Raw genomic sequence first — 20,084 nt, 5'->3', positions numbered from 1 at the left:
CCGTGATAACATTAATATTCCTGATAATCTCTGTGGGCTCCTTCTCCCAAAAATGAATCTTATTATCATCTGCAAATGCGGAGTTAATTTGTGGGCATTTGAAGGTGTAGCCTGCAAACTGTGGCATTGCTGCCTGCCCACCACCCCTCATCAGACCCATTTTCAAAGCACCTGCCAGCTGGGTACAGTAGCACTGATTGCACTCCCGGTGTCTGGCATGGAAAACAAGTACTGCCAAATCTACGCAAGTCCAGTTCGGTCCTCCCAGATAAACGATACCGAGTGAAATTAAATGAAAAGTGCTCAGGGTTCCTCTTCAAAGATCATTAGATATGATTATGGGTCTCCTCCTTCACCTGGGCAGTTTATTGGGCTTGCTTACCTGGGGGTTGTGTAGAGCCCATTGGGTTCATCATTCTCCACCATCCCTGTTGTGCACTCAGGGGCATAAGCTGCACAGACACATTTCTCTGTGTGGATGCTAAGGCTGGTGAAGATAAATTGAATATGTTTTCTGCAAAACAAAATCTTAGTTGTGTTTTTAAATAATTAATACAGTGTAGATAACCTATAAAATCCATGGCTTTTCCTTTCCCTAGAAGACAGAAAAACATATCAAGAAGGCAAAAGTATGGGTATGGTGTGGCTTGTTTGTATTTTGGTTTTTGGTTTTCTTTTTTTTAGTTCTTGGTCAAATGGTTTCACAGAGTACCCCCGCTGTCTTCAGGAACAGTATTTATGGCAGGTATTAATTTGTTCAATGAGACAAATTTTAAAGGAATACAGAGAAAGAAAAAGCTTTTGGTAAGATATGGATCTCTTTCCAGAAAAGCAGTCTTAGTAACATATAACATATATTGACTCTGAAAGAAATCATTTTTCTAGGTCCAATTATGAAGTACCTTAAATAGTATTTTCTTCTTAATTGGAAGAAGGTTTCTGCAGACCTTTTATCTCAAGCAGACAATATTTGGCCTCTTGTGAATTGCATCAGATAAGGCAAGCGGATGATATTCAGGTATTTCTCTGCAGTCCTGTTATTCCTGCTTTGTTCTACTGAGATGAAGTCCTATATTTCTGAGCCCAGGAAGGGCAGATCTCAGCAGGCTGCCTCCTTTCTCACCGTCCTGAGCCTGCGGTTCCCACTGACTCTGCTCAAATGGGTTTTCCCTTTGGTTCCTGTGTTCTGGTTATTTTGGTGGGAGGTGGCAGCGATGCTCCCAGGGGCACAGTGCCAGCAGCCCCGGCAGCCGACCCTGGGGCTGCCCCCACGGACCAAACTGCCCTCGGATTTCACCAAAACTGAGAGGTTGGGAGCGAGATCTTTTTGAAGGACTGTAATTTTCAGAGCCCTTTTTATTGCAAAGCCAGGTACACCACTTCTCAAAATCATTATTCAAATGTGGCATATGTTTTGCTGCAAATTTTCAGTAGAACTCCTTCCACTGATTTCCAAAATAAACGAGACTTTGCATAGCACTTTTTTCCGTATCTAACATTGCCTTCCCGGCGTTGCAGCCAAGGTTTCCTTTTAAAGGCATGTGCATGAGATTATGCAATCGTAGTATCCGGATACCCAGAGCAATTAAAATAAATCAGACTAGGTATAATGAAGATGAGCCAAAGCATCTGTTTCTCAAGAGGATTTTAAATAAATAAATAAATAAAGCATGAGTTCTACCATCCCCAGAGGCTTGGATCCATGATGGGTTAGACCTCAGAGATTCCTGTACTTCAGAAATGTGTCCAGTGCTCACTTGGGTAAGGAAAGAAGTTAGAAAGGAGAAGAAAGACTCTGGTATAACAGATATTTGCGTTCCCTGGAAACAGTGGCTGGATAACCCTGTGTGTTTGGTAAAGCTGGACTTAGAGATCAATTCCTTTTCTCTTCTAGTGTTTTAGTTTGATGTGTGCACCTGAATTGAGAGAAGGAGGAATGACTTCTGCATCCTCTCCAGTGTTTACCAGCCAACTCCTGTGTTTATAATCTGCGTTTATTTCAGCCTGACCGCAAGGCCGGTGAAGCAGGAGGTGCAGAAATGTCCGTGTCCTGCTGACGCCAGCACCGGGGAGCACAGCCCTGGGACAGAGGAGCACTTGCTCTTTGAGCTGCTTGTCTTGCGAGGCAAGAACCGGCCTTCAGGCCAAGGAGCTGAGGTACCAGCAGCTATTTTGCTTTGTTTCTCCTCTACCACCACTTGGTGCCAGATGCCAAAAGCCTTTTGCAGGCAAAATTCGGGATTTGCGAGTTGCAGGGCAGCCCCCAGCAAAGTGTTTGCTGAGCTGCCTCAAGTATGTACTTAGGTAGGAACGGCTTGAAGGCAGCTTAGCCAAAGGTCAAAATTTGCTAAACTGTGCTGGATGATTGACTCATCAGTTTTGTTGTGTTTGTAGCTCAGATAGAGGATGAAGACGTGGGAATAAATGTGTAGAAGTGTCTGCTAGAGCTTACAGGGAAAAATCCGTACGCAAAGGGAAGAGGCAGTTCCCGGCAGCAAACACACCAGTCCCATGTCCTCCAGCTGCAAACACAGGAGGTACTCGGGGGACTGCAGGAGCCCTTTCTCTGTGTCACTGCGTCTCATCCCAGTGCTGGTAAAAAAATATTCTGAAAACCAAGAGGTCAAATAACCTTGCACAAACCAAACTGGGAAAAACAGAAAAACTCAATCCCAAACCAGAAGAGCAAAAGTTGCCATAAGCACTAAGACCCAGGCAAGGTATTGAGAGGCAATGAGGAGATGAAGTCCCCTGCTTTCAAGTGAGGGCAGGGCAGAAAAAAAGCAAATTTTGAGTTTGGCTGGTTCATCCTTTGCCTGGGAAACCCACCTTGCCCTCCATGGCTTGTTCCCTGGAAGCACCAGCTGCTCCCTCCGAGATAGCTGCTTACCGTCCTCTGAGGCCCACCAAATTTATATTAAAAAAACACTTTCTCAGGAAAAAAGCTATGATGGCTGAGACCTGTTAAGTGGAAAGAGGTCAGCTTGTTTACTTAAACCGATTTAAATCTGGCAAACCAAGAATAGCAACTTGCTTTGACCACTGACTTGGGTAAATATGGCCTGGCATTCTTACGACTATATTTCCAGCTCCAGCTATCCCCATCACACAGGGATATATATACATATGTATATTTTCACTAAAAACAGTTGAGCTAAATTATTTGACAGGACCTGATGTGAGATGGCTGGTGTGCGTGTTTCCTGAGCACCGTTTGGAAACTGAAGCCCATCGAAAGCCCTACCAAGCAACATCCCCTTCCGAGCTTTATGATGAAAAGAAATACTTTGGGTCATATTTAAGATCATTTCCAGTGGAGAGATTTTATTTGGGATTTTGTGAGAAGGCAGCTGTTTTTAGCAGCTAAATTATCATGTTTTGTGAAGTGATACAGGCAGGAAGGGAAAGCCAGGGATAGCTTGCTGGACAGTGACGGTGTTTCAGCTTTGAAATGACAATTCAGCCCTTCTGAATCCAGATGAAATGATCTCTATGGCCTCGGCTCCCTCTTTCTTTCGCAGCCGTCCACACTACCACCGCGCGTAACAAGGCATAATTTTACATAAGTAGAAGTCTGTGCTCTGTGCCAATATACCAGTCACACCTGATTGAATATTGCCATTTCAGAGCTGCCATCTAATCACATTTTTCAGGCTATGTGAACAAAATAATGTTGTTATAATTACACACACTGTTTGTGTGTATGCGCGCCTGTGTATTATATATGTATAATGACATTAGGATGATAATATAGCTGTTTCTATTAGCTCTGTGGTATTAATAAGGTATGACAGAAAGTTATTTGACACCATTTGAAATCCCACTTGCATTTTCATATTGCTCTCAGATGTAATTCAGGGACTTGATTTTTATGAGTTATGGCTCTGATGTCACTTGTATTTTTGCCCGTAATAGGTCCCACTGGAGCAAAATTCATCAGACTCAATTAACAGCATCTGAAAAGTGTATCTTGGTTAGCAAGCGATCAGGCAGAAACTGCGTGGGTTCTGTTTTAGCTGACCCATCACCGTGCGCTGCTACATGAAACCAGCTCTCCAGGCAGCAGGTAGCAGCCGCCTCAGCTCACTGTTACCAGGAGAGCTGAACAAATATTTTTGGGGCTGCTGAACCACCAGCTCTTCCCATCCCATGGCTGCACCCCTTATTATTGGGGTCATAATGATCTGCAACCATCCAGGCACCCTCCTAGTTTCTGCATTTGCAGGTGATCCGTCCCACCACAGTCACTTTTTACTGTTAAATCTCTCAATACTCAGTGATGATTATTTCTCTTAACCAGACTGGTCCGGGAGCCCTGGGGCAGTGCGGTGCTTGTTCCCTGTGAGCTGCTAGCAGTCCTACAGGGGAGCTTAAACACATCATGCAGGATGATAAAAAAGAAATGCACAGTAAATAAAAATAATTCCAAATGCACATGCGAATTAAAGGCTGGGATTTGAAAGCTGATCTCGTGTGGGATTCTATGCTCAGTTAGGTCGCTGATTTGGGCTGGTGGATTTTTGGGATGGAAAATAAACGCCATGACTCCTGATATTCTTAATGTTTCGATCTGGTGATTCAAACGTCAGATCTAAAGGACTCCTGAAGCGAGAGACCAGTCCCAAAATCTGCTGAAGTGAACACGAGGCCTCCCAGCAACTTGGAAGGGCTTCGCATCCCACCCCAGGTGCCCAGCAGGGGCTGGTATCACCCTCACAGCTCCATCTCCCACCCTGCACGCTCCTCGTAAAACTCCTCTGTGCCTTGAAAGCCTGGAAGAGAACAGCTCGGAGTAGCAAATGAGCAAGTGAACTCCAGCACCCAAAGCCAGGCTGGCTCGCCAGCCCCTGCGCCGGCACAGCCCAGCTCGCCGACTGGGTCAGGCTGAGTTTCCTTCCAAGCATAAAACCAGGCTCGAAGACTCCAATTGCTTCCTGTCTCCCAGCATGCCTGACCACAACTATTTTTAATTGTAAGGCATGAAAATAAAGCTATTTAATAAATTAACGCTTCACATGCTTTTTGGTTCAACTCCGGCTATTTATTAGCAGCAGCCTTACTTTGGCTTTTATGCGTCCATTTCCAGCTACTGCTCTGTCTGATCCCCATCTTATTTCCTTTGTCATCTACAGATCTTTTGTTGTTATCATTGCTGTGTTTTATGGTTTTGCATTACTTTATTGACTCGGCATACTGTAGGCTTCTTTTTTTTTTTTTCCCCTCCCTCCACTGAAAATAGCCTTTTATGAGAGGCTTAAGCAAAAGCCTGGAATGTCCAAAGGAAAGCACAGGAACATTACAACATTTTGCACATTTCTTTTGGCCAGAGAAAGATACAAAATATTCGTACGAAGAGACTTATCCAGTGCCTGCAGGACAAAATCCAACTTTTGATTATATGTGGAATTTAAATTTCTACTATAAACAAGCTGTGTATTTTTTATTATTATTATTTTGAAGTATAAAGAGTTGAGGGGGTGGGGGGGGAAGGCTCCTACACAATTGCTGTCAGAGCAATGATGAACACGCACATGTTTGCTGCTAAGAAAGTGTGTTCTTGTGTGTTGCCACTGCCTCCGTTGCTATCCCATTCAAAACGCCATCAAAATTAGAAACGTAAGCAGGATGCTGATGGTCCTACCAGCCATCAGCACTGGCTGAAGAGACACCATGGTCTGGAGGCTGGAGCCACGGGGATGGAGGGTGAACCCCCCCTTTTGCCCTTGCTGGGGTCCCTCCCCTACCCCGTGGACACTGGGAGGTGTCAGGGAAGGGACCTGTGGGACGGTGGGTGGATGGCTACATGCATCTTGTCCTCTTCTGATGGCTCCATGAACCTTTGCCTTGGATGAAGCAAATCTATACCTGTGGGAGACTAACTGTCCCCTCTGAGTGGTGACTGACCCTCAGTAATTGCCTTTTGCTGGTGTTTAAGACATGAAGCTGGACCACCAGCTTACACTGGAAAACAAACTTGAGATAATGAAAGTTCAGTAATAAGAAACCTACCTACTCAGGGGACCTAATAGACATTACAGATCTGGGTCTAGAAGTGAACTTCTGATCATCCCACCATCTGAATTCTGGCTTTATATGTAACCCTCACAGACATCATCTCACACATGGACTTCGGAGTTGAGCTCCCCCAGAATGTGGAGGTGAGCTGGGCCCTGCAGGAGCCCAATGCATGGAATGGTGGCTTAGGTCACTGTGCATAACCCCTGCCTCCCAGCGTGCTGCACAGATAAGCAGTCTCTGCTGAGAGGACCAAAATGTGCCCTTGTGTGGTTATCCAGCCTCACCACCTTCTTGATAGCAGCTCTAACACCATGGTTTGAAGGGATGCTCCACTTCCTGAAGGGCAAGATTGTGGCTGGTGGGAAGGACGGGACTCCGCAACTATCAAAGCTGTGAGTGATCCTCTGTGCAGTGGGCAGGAGCTCAGGGCCAGCACCGAGGCTGCCAATGATGCCCGGGCCATGGGTGCTGAGGCAGAAGCAGAGGGATTCAGGCACAGAGATGGGAAGTTCTCTTCTTGCTGCCTGATTATATATTGTGGGAAAGGAGCAGCCCTACCTGCCTGAGATAAAGAAAATGAATAAACAAATAAAAACCTGCTTGTGCCCAATATATTGTAACAATCATTTGAGGATGGTTTTATCTGTATGAGAATATAACCCTGATTAAACATGCCAAGGTCAGTGAAAACAAAGGTGGATTTCTGAAGAAATGCGGGTTACTCCAGCCAGGAGTTCACTGGGGGTGAAATGGAGCATCGCTCCCCATTCTGCGGGGACGTTCTGAGCTGTGGGTTTCCCTTCCATCACCTCCCATACCTACACAGCCCCAGCAAAACATTCTCCCCTGGGTGACTGAGCTCCTGAGCACAAAGTACCAGATTTCAGAGGCCAAAAGAGCTGTTTTGTACAACCCTCCCAAGCTGTTCCGGTTTTGCCCCTGCCCTGCCTGCACCTGCTTTCTGAAGCCCTAGGAGAGCACATCCACTTTCCCACAGCCCGAGCTCCAGCGCCTTCATCTTTGGCACGCCAGTTACCTGAAGCAAATTCTACTTTCCTGGCACTGGAGAGATCTTCCACTTTGCCGCAGGATGAGCTGAGAGGCTGTGGGGCCACAGGTTTACAGGCGCTCAAGGCATCTTAGGAGGATGTGGGGCAGGAAAGATTAGACCTTTTACAAACTCGAACAAAGAATTTGGTATTTCCTCCAGAGGATCCAGAAGAAGTGTGGTCTCCCCCTGGAGAAGCACCCAATATCTCAGGGGTGGGGCCAGGGCACCCACCCAGGCCCAGGCAAGTGCTGAGGGTGTCAGGATGAAGCCCCCACCCGGACCTCACCACTGTGAGCACTGCCCAAAATCTTATGTCTGTTCTGTGCCTTCTGCCTGTGGCCAAGCAAGCCTTCACCTGCACCTCACACGGGTTGCTCCTTCTACCCTGTCACCAAAAACAGCATTCCCTGCGGCTGACGGTGAGGTGACCCAGTGAAGTGTCCAGCCACACCATGGCTGTGGGCACGTTACGCTCCATCAAAGCCATTTTGCTCCTTATGCACAACACAGGAATCTGTTTTTTGCAACGTGGAACGCTCGTCTCCGTATTCGATGCACTCCCAAAGCGCCGTGTACCGGGGCCGGGGCGGCGGCCCCGCGGTTCGGCCCCCAGGGGTCGCCCCGGCCGCAGCGCCGCCGCCCGCACTTGTTGCTGCCCCCCGCGCCGCGCTGTATCGTGATGCACGCAGCGCTGACGTCACCGCTGTCGTCATTATTAAGGATCGTTATTTATTTATTTGCTTGTTTGTTTATTTATTTCCGTCCCCTGCCGTTTCGCGGCGGCAGGGCCGGACCTGCCCCGCTGGGGCGGCTTCAAACGTGTGTCCGCGGAGGGTGCTTGGGGGAAATAAACCAAAAAAAGGGGAGAAAGTACCAGTACTAGAGAACGGCGCGGGGGGGGGAGAGGGAGGAGGCAGGACTCCGCGGAGCCGCTTCTCACCGCTCCCCCCACGACCCCACGGAGCCGCAGTTGGCTGCGCTCGCGCGCAGCGAGGCAGCACCCAGGGATACGGGTGGAAGGGACAGAACCCCACCGAAGTGACCGGCCCGTCACTGCCCGGGGTTGGGTGGGGGCTCTGCGGAAGCGGAGGGCCGCGCTCCGCCGCCGGCCTCAGCAACATCTACCTGCGGGGCTGCAGCTCATGGGGCCCCGATGGAAACTTTCCGCGCCCGGCGCTGCGGGCGGCCCTTCCGCGGGTGCGATGCCGGGAGAAGCGGCCCCTTGCCCCGCGGAGCCGGCGGTGCTCACCCCCCCTCCCTCGCCGGGGCTGTCCGCGGCGGCACACAAATCTGCCCGCGTTAGCGCGGGGTCGCGGAGGCTCCGCGGGATGCGCAGAGCCCGCGGCTGTACCCGACGGTTGGTGCCAACGTGGGGGTGACGGCGGGGCTCAGGTGAGAGGCCTCCCTGGTCCGTAGGGCGCGTAGACGCCCTGTCCGCCACCCCGCGCCTCTCCGCGGCAGCGGCTCCGGCAGCGCCCGGCGGATCAGTAGTGCCGGCACGTCCCGCTGCGCGCTCCGCGGGCGCGCAGGGAGCGCGCTCCTCTCCGCCGCCGCGGGACGCGCCTCCCCGCGCCCCCTCCCTGGTTTCGTTGTTTTTTCTCGCCGAGCCGCGTCTCTCCGCGCAGCGCAGCGGCGCATGAATATTGATGTGTTTATATAATCGATAACCCACTTTCTTCCTTTCCCGGAGAAAAACGATAAATAAATTAAGGACGAGCCGCCCGCCCTCCAAGGGCCGCCAGGGCGCCCGGCCGGGCCTGCTGGGAGGGAGGGGGCGGCCGGGCAGCCCCGCTCCCCGCTCCGCTCCGCAGGGCCCGGCGGTGGGAACGCAGCGGCCCCGCCGGGCGCGCGCGGGGACGAGCAGCGCCCCTCGCGCCGCAGGAAATGGTCTTTATATTAGACATATACAGGCAGGTCCTGTCAGATCCGCAGCGCGCCCGCACGCCCTTTCGGCCCCCCAAAAATCGCCGGGCGCCGCGAGGGCCCTCGTCGCCGGCCCGCCGCCCCCGTGTCGCCCTCCGGGGGCTCGCCACCGCCCCCCGGCATTTTTAGCGGGCCGGGGCGGGCGTCTGAGGGCCGGCCGGCATCGGGCGGCGGCGGCGGCGGGGCGCGGCGGGGCGCCGGCGGGGCGGCGGAGCGGGGGGCGGGCGGCGGGGGGGGGCGTCGCCGTGCGCTCCGGGGCGGGGGCCGGTGGCGGCGGCGGGGCGGCGCGGGGGCGGTGGCGGCGGGGGGCGGCGGGCGGCGGGGCCGGCTTTGCCCTGCCAGGACCTGCCGGGCTCCATTCACGCCAACAAGTTTGGGAGAATGTTGAGTTCAATCACGCCGGAGCCGCGATGGAGCGCAGCGCACTGCAGGTACCGCGCCGCCCCGCGCCGCCCCGCCCCGCCGCCGCGGAGCCTCCGCGCCGCTGCGCGCCCCCTCCCCTTCCCACCGCCCTCCCGCCCTGCCCTCCTTCCCTCCCTCCGCCCGCCCTCCCTCCTCCTGCGCGGCGCTGCGCGGCGCGGCGCGGAGCCGGCGCTGATGCCGCTGCCGTGTTGTTGTTCCCCGCAGTGGGTCGGCGCCCCGTGCGGCTCGCACGGCCCCTACGTCTTCTACAGGGCGTTCCGCTTCCAGCGCCGCGGCGGCGGCCGGGCGCGGGTCCTCTCCCTCGGCGACTTCTTCTTCGTGCGGTGCCGCGCGGAGGAGCCCGCCTGCATCGCGGAGCTGCAGCTGCTCTGGGAGGAGCGCACCAGCCGGCAACTTCTCTCCAGCGCCAAACTTTATTTTCTCCCCGAGGACACCCCCCAGGGCAGGACCAGTGACCATGGCGAGGTGGTAAACGCAGCGCCGGCCCCCTCCTCTCGCGCCCGTCCCCACCTGCATGCCCGGGCTCGGCTACCCCCCCGCTCCCCCCACCCGCGTCCCTCTCCCTGCGGTGCGTGGCGGGGCAGCGCGGAGGGGCCGCGCCGTCGGGGCGCTCCGGTGCGCGCTGCCCGGGAACTTGTGCGGGCGGGAGCTGGGGGGGGGGGGGGGGAGTCGGGGTGCGGGGCACCCCCGGCCCGGCGGGCAGCGAAGTGCGTGCTGGGCTCGCCCTGCCCTTCTCCGGCTTCGTTAACAAACAAAAAAACCAAAACAAACAGAAAAGAGGGGAAAAAATATTGGGGGGGGATTTCGATATTGTTCGGGGCTTTTTTGTAGTATTCGATATGTTTAAGAGGGCGGAAATTACGAAATGGAGGCTGAGGGAGATCAAAAGCTATTGAGCTGGCAGGGACGTGTTGAATAAAGTGATAAATGACAGGTACGGGAATAATACATTCAAATAACTTGCAGATATGCCTGGGCGTATTTCGGAGCCGCCGCGCGGCCGGCGCAAACACGCTGCGCGCCGGCACCCCCCGCCGGCGGCCGCGCAGCCCCGCGGCGGCTCCGCGCCCGCCCCGCGCCGCCCGGGATGGGGCCGCGCAGGTTGCGCCCCCGCTCCCCGCCCCGGGCCGCTGCCGCTGCCCCCGCCCCTATCCCCGCTCCCTCCCGTTATTTGCTTTTCAAATTTATTGCTTCAGCACGGTCCGTGATCTGGGGAGGGGGAAGGATGAGGTACCCAGAAAGGGCTGCGGGGATAGGGAGGGTCCCCGAGAGGGGCTGGGAACGGGGCGGGGGCGGACGAGATGTTTTGGGGGAACTTCTGTTGGAGATACCGGGCGGGGGGATAGGTACAAGGAGGGGCGGCTGTCCGCAGGGGCTGTTTTCAGATGCACGCGTGGCTATAGGTGCTGATGTCGCCGTGTACCCATATACATACGTACGCAGTCGAAACGCGTTTCAGAGCCGCCTTCGCTCACTGCCACCCCTTCACTTTAATTTTCTGTGCGTGCCACTGAGATAAGGGAGCCTTTTCCTAAGAATCAGGGAGATGACAGTGAGCAATGGATGCTCTGAAATTGCCCGTGGTGACTATTTAAAACTGTGCCTGTGTGTGTCTTGTGTGTGTGTAAAATGAAAGATATTTGGAAGGGAGGGGGGGTGGGGAAAGGGACACAAATCATTTTAATACGCCTTAATGATCAGCTCATGTTACTCTGGTAGGAACATCAGAGAAAATTAATCCTACCATTACGAGTAAAACGCTGCTCTGGTACTAGAGTTCTCAGCTGCATGTACCTTACTAATAATATGCACAATTCTATTTATTTTTACATGCAAACACCGCTAGTAATTAGCCGTGTGATAATACTTGTGCATTTCATTGGGGCTTTAACTGATGTAATTCTGCATTATTCAACCATATGAAAACAATTTTCAATTAAGATAATGGCACGCCTTGAAATTATGCAAATGCTGGTTGTATTGTGCAGAATAATTATGACAAATGTAAAACAGGTAAAAAGTTTCCTAATGCAGTTGTGTTTTACACCCCGGTGATGTCATTTCCCCTCTGGCCTAAGTTAGTCATTCATTAGCAGAGTAGCAGCAGCAGCAACAGCAACAGCTCTGAGTGATACTTCTCTGGCAGGGAGCCTACAGAAACCGGCACTGAGAGCCAGGGCCTAGAGAGGGCAACATAACACTCCCATTAAGAAATGTACTTTGTTTTCACTTACTCCATTAACTTGTTTATAGACATCGGAATGATTTTTTTATTATTGATTTTTAATAGTTTGGAACAATTCGAATTGTGCTCGGGGATGCACAGGCAACCGAGAGACAAAAGGCTCGGTGCTGGCTGGTGCTTTGCAAAGCGCTGGCTGTTGGTAACTGGCTTCGTGGGTGCGCAGGGGAGACTGTTTCACCCAGCTGCCCCACAGACGTGGTGTCTTACGTAAATGACATGGTTATCTGTCCCCAAAGTGGCGTGGGACTACTGAGGGGGTAAAATACGTTGTCTTTCATTCAGGGAGCGGGGATGAAGTGAGTTGGTGCTGCAGTGTGCATTGCAAATCCACAGTGTCCGGCACAAAGGGTGCCAAGGGTGCCAGCTGTCAATAAAATTCTTGGTGATGGGAGCGAGTGGTTGAATCGCAGGTTTGCGATTGAGCCCAACGGAGATTTAGACATAGTCACTAGCAGCTACCCGTGCTAGCAGCATGATTAATTGGAGCAGCTTGCTGCCTGTTTTGTGTAATAGCAGCATTGACACTATGACAATATTCAGCTAGTGGCTGCGAGGAGGGACAAGAAGCGAGGAGGTATGTAATGCTTCTGTTACTCAGAAATTTCTGATGGCAGATTTTATCTGATTGCCAAATGTTTGAGCTAATCAGTGATAAGTGTAAATATAAGTCTTTTTATAGCTAGCTGAATTCATCATCCAGACTTAAATATAACCCTGACGGCTGCTAAAACTGGATATTTCCATACGCTGGGGCCCAGACCCAGCGAAGGGTTCAAGCCCAGGTGTGCTTCCACCGAGGGACCTCTCCCTCTGCCTAAGGCTCAGCATCCCCTTAACCGCAATCTCAGTAGACGGCAAACATGGGATGGGGTCAGTCGCACGCTGCAGGTATGAGCACTCCTGGCTTTTGATATTTATTGCATCCCAAGCGATGGAGAGACTGGGGCTAGGTCTGGCATCAGGTTTGGAACAGTGGTCTTGATGTGCAGGAGCAGTGGAGACGTATTTGTGAGAGTGATGCTGTTTTGGAGGATGCTCTTAGGTGAGCTAGAAGAGTTCTGCTCTACTTCACTGAAAACTTTGTTGCTGCTTTTAAAACACAGGGGCCCAGTTGTGCTGCCCGACCTCAACATTAAGACCAAATTCTGCAGCAGGTGCAATGGTGGTTGGAGAGTGGGAGCAGCCTTCTTCTCTTCTCTCCAGTAGAGAAAAAGTGGCTGGCTGCTGTTCCTGAGTGTGGGGGGGTCACCACTGAAACGGAGAAAGCATCTGTTTTGCTGGAGGAAGTTGCCTCCTTGCCCTGGTTTTCTTGGCTGCTTTTAGGCTGGCATGGTCCCCTGTGCCACCTCCCGCACAGGATGGGAAGACCTCCGTGGTGGCAGGCGCCTCGTGCAGGGTTTGGAGGAGGATGCTCAGGGGCAGCTGTCAGAGCACACACTTGTACTTGAAACAGTTTCATGGGGCACATGTAGGAAGCAGCCCCCCAGCTTTTCCAGTGCCTGACTGAGAAGTAGGTGCTGGTAGCCAGCTGGTCCCCTGGTGCAGTGCCCTGGACCCACAGAGCTTGGGGGGCACAAGGTGGGCTCAGCCCCTGAGCCCTGCAGCCCATGGGGTCCTGGCTGAATCCTCCTCCAGCTCATTTAATCTTCTTCTGCTCCAAGGGGCAGTGCGGGGCTGTGGCCTGGCTGACCTTTGCAGAAGCAGTTCTAGAGCAAAATGCTTGTTAGTGCCTTGTATTTTCATGGTTTTGAAGGTGTTGGCATTAATTAGACTGGGCTTAAAAATAAATATATCAAAACTGGTTCTTGTTAAATCCAGGGATGATATTTGATGTGATGTGTACAATTCCTAAAAAACCCAAACAAGCAATTGATTTCTTTTGCGTGGTGTGACGTTCCCTGCACTGCCCCATGTCACAGCGAATGCTGGCTCCACTGAGGCCGGCCTGTCGGTGGGAATCTGTCTGCCTTTGGTTCATTCAGCAGCAGCTGAGTTTACTACGAACTCGTGTTGATTTCATCTCTTCTCCCAAACTGGGGATCTGATGCAATGCTTTTCGCCTTGCAAATAATCCTTACTCATGCAAGTAATTTACATGAGTAAGCATTGCTCACACAGAGGAGAGGAGACAGCTAGTTTCCTGTAATTGTTTCCCTAGCAGTATTTTGCATTTTCAGACTAATTGGGGCAGGGGGGAAAGTCACTCCATAAATGTATGTTTTTTATAATTGCAGAAGAGATTCTTCCAGAAAGTTAAGGGAGGCAGCAGGTTTGTTCTCTCTTCATTTTGGGACAGATGCTCACAGCATCCCTCAGAAGCCTGACCCGTTTCCAAGGGGCTCTCCACGTGTGGAGGTCCTACCTGAGCAGGTGAAGCTAGAGCAGGTTGGCTCGAGCGTGGTGTCTTAGACCGCTGGTGCTTTATTGCCATCCCGCTTGAAAAATGTGCTACTCCCTTTGCATGGTAGTAGATTTTTTTTGAGAGAGACATAGGCATCTGTACACTCTGATTTGAAATGAGAACGGCCCCGTTTTAGTCTCCACGTTGTGCACCTTATGCTCGTATCTGTCAACACTGGTAATGACAACAAGTTTCAAACATGCAGATTATGATTATTAAAGGGTGCTTTAAAAATCGTGCTAATAGCATCAATCTCCAATGTACGCTTGCTCAAATTAATTCAGCTTTGGAAATCAGGCGCACCATAATAGCAGTGTTAGAGAAATGGCATTTGTCGTAAAATATCATGGTTTTTGTAATTGCATATCCACTCTGTATATTTTTATCTCTCTCGCCACCAGTAGCATATGCTGGCAAAGGAAAGAGAGGGCAATGATATTGCTCAGAGAAGCCACATGTTGCTAGCCATTAGCCAGCAATCTGGCATATCTAGTCACTTAAGACAGAATCCTTTTTTTTTTACTCCCTCACCCCCCTTTTGTTTTGCCCTGCTTCCCAGTGCATTCAGACTGTAAAATACACCCACTGCTCTCCAGAGTTGCTGTCCCTAGTCTGATCAGTGGCACTGAACATTAAACTCTTGTCTTTGGAGAATAATAGGCCTCACATGGTACACCCTCAAGCATGTTGAGATACTGTGCAGGCTGGAAAATAAAAATGTTCTAATTGTGTCTTTTAAGTAAGCATAGGAGTGAATTAATTAGACTATATTTTGTCTTTAGTTGCTTAGTTACACAATAGTATTCCTAAGCACAAGTAAGATAAATTGGCTCTTTTTGTGCTGCTTGTCCCTTAATCATAATTACTGTATTGCTCAGGAGAGTAACACATACATAGATTTTGCATTTTTAATAATATTCAAACAATATGCGAATGATATAGAAAGTATGTTCTGATTCAAGCTCTTATATGCTTTTATTCAGGAAGAAGTTCTATTGCTAGGGGAGCAATATTTGCATTAGTTGCTCAGAGATGTAGTTCTGGGAAATACATAATTGAAATATTCTTGCAATGCTTGTTCTGGCCCTTTCATTCGCATTCAAAATAACAATGCCTTAAGTCTCCGAACAGTCATCCACTCTTGATTTAAGAGCTTTTTTCTTTGTGTGTGTGTGTGTTAGTGTGTGTGCAGTGTGGGTTCACACCCAGCGCTAACCCTGCAGAGCCTAGACGTTTGCGTGATTCATAGTGTCGTATCAAGTTGAGCTTTTTATTTTGTAGCTAAAATGCAGTCAGAAGGTCAGATGAACATCGGCATTTTATGGCATTAATCCAATGACCTTAATGCTTGGCAAGTGTCCATGTTTCTGTGCGAAGGTGCCAGGGTTATAGATAATAAAAGAGTTTGTTTTCATTTTCTGGATATTTTAATCTTTCTTTGCAAAATGTACCCTCAGGTTTGGGGGGCTTGTGGCTGCTTCGGGGGGCAAAAACTTTGATGTCTTCCTGAGTTGTTGAACGTTAGCTGCTAATGATGGGCAGATTGATACAGATACGGAACAATGGAAGGTTCTGGCAAGAAACCCCCTAGACATGCTCAGTGGATGTATGTGAAAATTTGCTCCATTGTTCTGCTGTATGAAAAGCAAGTAAATTATTTACAGATATTTGCTAATTAAAGCACATATTGTTTTACCCTCACAATAGAACACAATATAACAAAAGACAAAAGAATAAGCTTGCATAATTTAAACCTGCTAATGCAATGTACTCCTTGTTAAGAAAAATATAATTATGTAATCTACGAGGAAAGCTTTTCGTACTGTAACTGTAGTAGGCAAAATTAGGAATGAATTGCTTGTCAGCTTGCCTAAACTAAAACAGCTCTTCGAGATCTGTGAGCTATCTGACGGGAAAACATTTTGACTGAAGCCTATTTTCTCTTTGGTCAGAACTTCTATCTGCAATGACAGATATAAATTCAATTTGAACCTCTGCTTGGGAGTGGGAGGAGGGAGAACAAACCACCCCAGAAATGAAGGAGGAGGCACGCAGTAGAAATGTCAAGTCTGGCTGCTCACAGCCGTCCCTCTGTGTGCTCCATCCCCACCCCTCTTCTGGCCCAGATATACCAGTATCCCACAAAGCGTCCTACAGAAACACGGTGCTGCCCTGCCCCGGGACGTTTTGCGTGTATCACTTTGAGTTCCTACTGGGTCATGTGGAAAAAGCTGCTTGCTAATACCAGGGAAAGTGAATACCATAGGACTTCACCTGTGTCCTTTATCTTGGTCTTGTCTTTTGGGTTTTGGACCCCAGCAGATGGGATGAACACATTGGGACGTACTGCTCTCTGTCAATGCAAGTTTCAGACAGCTACCTGTGGCTGTGCCTAAGCTGGGGAAATACCTGTCACCTGAATTTAACAAGATTATTATAGCCCTTTAAAGTAATTAGCGAAGGATTAACAGATGAAAGGTTCTGCCTTGGCCTCTTTAAAATTCTCTCATGTGCCAGGTAAATCCCTGGGCTGTGCTGTTCTGTTCTCAAAGCTCTCCCTCTATGTTCGTGGGTGGAGAGTGATGGTCCCCACATGCTGGCATCTCCAGGGAGCATTGCAGGCCCAGAGCCCAGAGGTCGGTTCCACTCCAGACATCCTTTGGGACACATCTGTCTGTCCTGGGCTAAGGGATGCCTGAGCAGATGGCACCAAAATAGGCACTCGGGCAGGGAAAGGGGAAAAGAAAGACCCCACAGTCTTAAGAAGCCCCAGATATACCCACGGCCGAGAGCAGGTGGTAGGGTCCCGTCTACCTTCTTGCTCTGGAGAAAGTCTCTGAGAGCAAAGCAGTCCTGTACAAATGTTCTCTGCCTGTTCGGGGCTGAATATGGTCCCTGGCGGAAAGCTTGGGTGAAGTACTGCTTGTAGGACATGAGTCTGGAGACCTGGCTTCAGATTCCTCACTGATGTTTGGCAAGTGGGTTAGGGCTGAATGGAGATGGCCTCGTTTTCACCACTGTCCCAAAGCCCTGGTAGCGAGTGTATGGCAGAAAAGAGCTTTGGACTGCAGACTCTCCTAACAGGGCTTTTTGGTTTGACTGTGCTGTCAAGTAAGGGTGACGGTACTTCCTCAAACACTCAGATAAATAGATTGCTACAGGAAAGGTGCTTATTGGAAATAAGCCCCCTTCTTCCTTTCTCCACCTCCACAACACAGTCTTCTGCCCCTCCAAGGGATCTAGAGCAGGGAACCAGATTCCTGGGGCAAGAACTGCATTGTTGCTCAAGGTACAGGAAGGTTCTTGTTCCCTAAATCGCAAAAAAATTAAAAAATACATGGCATATAAAAAAAGCCCAGAATAATAGAGGCCTTTATGTCCAAGTGAAATATGCAGTTCTGTTATCCTCGGTGAATGCAGTCCGTAAGAGTCGCACTGTATTTTTTGCTCCCATGGATGAATGTGTTTTCATCAGCAATGTACTGGGTTGTAAAATATGCATCCCCAGCTATCTACCATGCTAAAGGTTTCAGTAAAAAGGCTTGAAGATGTTTTCTAATGCAAATTGTACTGATCAGATAAATGACACGCAGTGTCTCGTGTAATTATTGGCAAGAGTTTTTACAGTACGTCTCCTGTTTCTCTCTAGGCCGCATATTTGATGTTAGGAGACAGCCAAGCAGGTGTTCAACTCACTCGTGCCCTCCAGAATTCCTTAAATGACCTCTGGAAGCACTGGAGTGAAAACAGTCTCAGCATGTCAAAATTTTGAGATATCTCAGTCGTCGTAATTCTTTTAAGGCTGCCTCGGCGTGTTTTAAATATAAATCTTTCCTCGTTATTGGCAATGAGTGAGGAGTTGTGACGTACCGTATGCGGGTGTGCAATCAAGATGTACGACCTCCTTGTGCTGCCCTGTGACTCCCTGCCTTGTAAGAGTTAATATTTCTTCTAAAAAATAATTATCTGCTTTAAACTATTATAACTGCCTGACCTCTTTCCCTGAATGTAAGTATTTCAGCCATCTGCTGAGTCAGGCAATATAGCATTCTGTGCTTTCAGGAGGCTGTGATGGTTGCTTAGACAACAGTGACATAATATTTAAGCATAACGGCTCTCGAGAAGATACTGTCCCTTTCTCCCTGGGTGACTTCTCTGAAAATGCAGATCTGATGCGCTCTTTAACAAAAAAAAAAAAAAAGTATGAGAAGCTTTTGTATCACCATCTTTCTTGAAACATCTCCCCGTTTGCCACTTGGTAGGTAAAAGTATCGTACTTTGCTCAGGAGTCTTGTAAGATGTGCTAAAATTACAGGCTGACTAGATACCTGGTTTTATAGAAACAGAAGAAAAAGCGTCTCTTTATAGTCAGTGCTTATTTTGAGATTTAGACAACTTTGTGGCTGGGAAAAGCGTTGCCATTGGTCAGTCAGAATCCAGAGAGGCCCATCCGAGATAAATCTCATTCCTGAGCACTGCTGGCTGTTGCATCCTGCAAACCTCATCTTGCTGTAGTGAGAAAAGCTGCAATTAAAGACTTAGCCATGCAATGGAGACCTCTTAAACATATCACTTCAGAGCATAGCTAATTCACCATAAGTTGTTTTTTGTATAGATATATATATGCACTGTACGCGACGTGGGTGGCTTTTCATGTTTACACAGAGATATAATTATGAATGACATGAAGGTTATAAGCAAATTTCTTTAATCTTCTAAAGGTTTGTTAGTCATGTGTCACTGTGTACCTGGGTTTTATTTATTCAACATCTGTATTCCTTTGTCATCTCATTGAAAGGGTTCCTCTAGAAGGGCTCCTGCAGGAGGTGCGCAGCAGTTGATACAGAATGGCTACAGGGCTCCTGCAGCTGGCAGAGCCCTGTAGGTCCTGAAGCAACTTCTGTTGTGACACAGGACTGTGAGAAATTTTTGCTCAACAAAAGATGACCCTTTTGTCACCTGCTGCTCCAAAGAGGAAAAAAAAAAAAAAACAAAAACCAACCCACAACTCATAGCTTGGGTCTGAGCGCTTGGGAAGGTTACTTAAAGATGTGCGAAAGCTTGTCAAGGTGCATCGAGATCCCAGAGCTGATGAAATCATTGGGTGACCTCTGTTTGGGTGGCATTGGGGCAGATGACCTCCTTGTCAGCAATATGCCAAGATGTCAGGAAGGCAGCCTCTCTAGAAGCTGCGTGTGGCTCAGGCTCCTCAGAAAGAAGGGGCTGAAGCTACCTGCTGTATTTTGCTGGGTGACAATATTTGTACGATGAGGCAGCAGGATGAAAATTGATTTCACTAAAGCATTTGACACAGTCTCCCACAGCATCCCTGCAGCTAAACTGAGGAAGTGTGGACTGGATGATCGGGTAGTGAGGTGGACTGTGAACTGGCTGAAGGAAAGAAGCCAAGGAGTTGTGATCAATTGGACAGAATCTAGTTGGACACCCGTATCTAGTGGAGTCCCTCAATAGTACCGGGACCAATACTATTCAATATATTCATCAATGACTTGGATGAGGGAATAGAGTGCACTGTCAGCAAGTTTGCTGATGACACCAAGCTGTGAGGAGTGGCTGATACGCCAGAGGCTGTGCTGCCATCCAGAGACCTGGACAGGCTGGAGAGTTGGGTGGGGAAAATTTAATGAAATATAACAAGGGCAAGCCTAGATTCTTGCATCTGGGTAGGAACAACCTCAGGTTCCAGTATAAGTTGGGGAATGACCTATTAGAAAGCAGCGTAGGGGAAAGGGACCTGGGGGTCCTGGTGGACAGCAGGATGACCATGAGCCAGCACTGGGCCCTTGTGGCCAGGAAGGCCAATGGCATCCTGGGCTGTATCAGGAGGGGGGTGGTTAGTAGGTCGAGGGAGGTTCTCCTGCCCCTCTACTCTGCCCTGGTGAGACCACACCTGGAATATTGTGTCCAGTTCTGGGCCCCTCAGTTCCGCAAGGACAGGGAACTGCTGGAGAGAGTCCAGCGCAGGGCAACAAAGATGATGAAGGGAGTGGAGCATCTCCCTT

The 20,084-nt window shown here is 49.7% G+C and overlaps 1 protein-coding gene across 2 annotated transcripts in view; it reads left to right on the top strand.

The window, feature by feature from the left end:
- The first annotated feature begins 9,308 nt into the window (after window positions 1-9,308).
- The window catches only part of ARID5B (AT-rich interaction domain 5B), a 113,371-nt gene continuing 102,595 nt past the window's right edge, over window positions 9,309-20,084 (top strand). Inside the window, exons 1-2 of one of the 2 annotated variants that reach the window (XM_065843526.2) lie at window positions 9,309-9,423; window positions 9,620-9,880. In XM_065843526.2, the coding sequence (XP_065699598.1) occupies window positions 9,403-9,423; window positions 9,620-9,880 (282 nt within the window). In that variant the 5' untranslated portion in view covers window positions 9,309-9,402. Of the gene's footprint in view, window positions 9,424-9,562; window positions 9,881-20,084 lie in introns of those variants that run through there. The other variant, XM_065843525.2, reaches the window with a different exon arrangement.

Source organism: Patagioenas fasciata, chromosome 8 (genome assembly GCF_037038585.1).
Source record: "Patagioenas fasciata isolate bPatFas1 chromosome 8, bPatFas1.hap1, whole genome shotgun sequence".
NCBI lineage: Eukaryota > Metazoa > Chordata > Aves > Columbiformes > Columbidae > Patagioenas > Patagioenas fasciata.
Note: the sequence above shows the minus strand (reverse complement) of the source record. Positions and strands in the feature narration are given on the sequence as shown.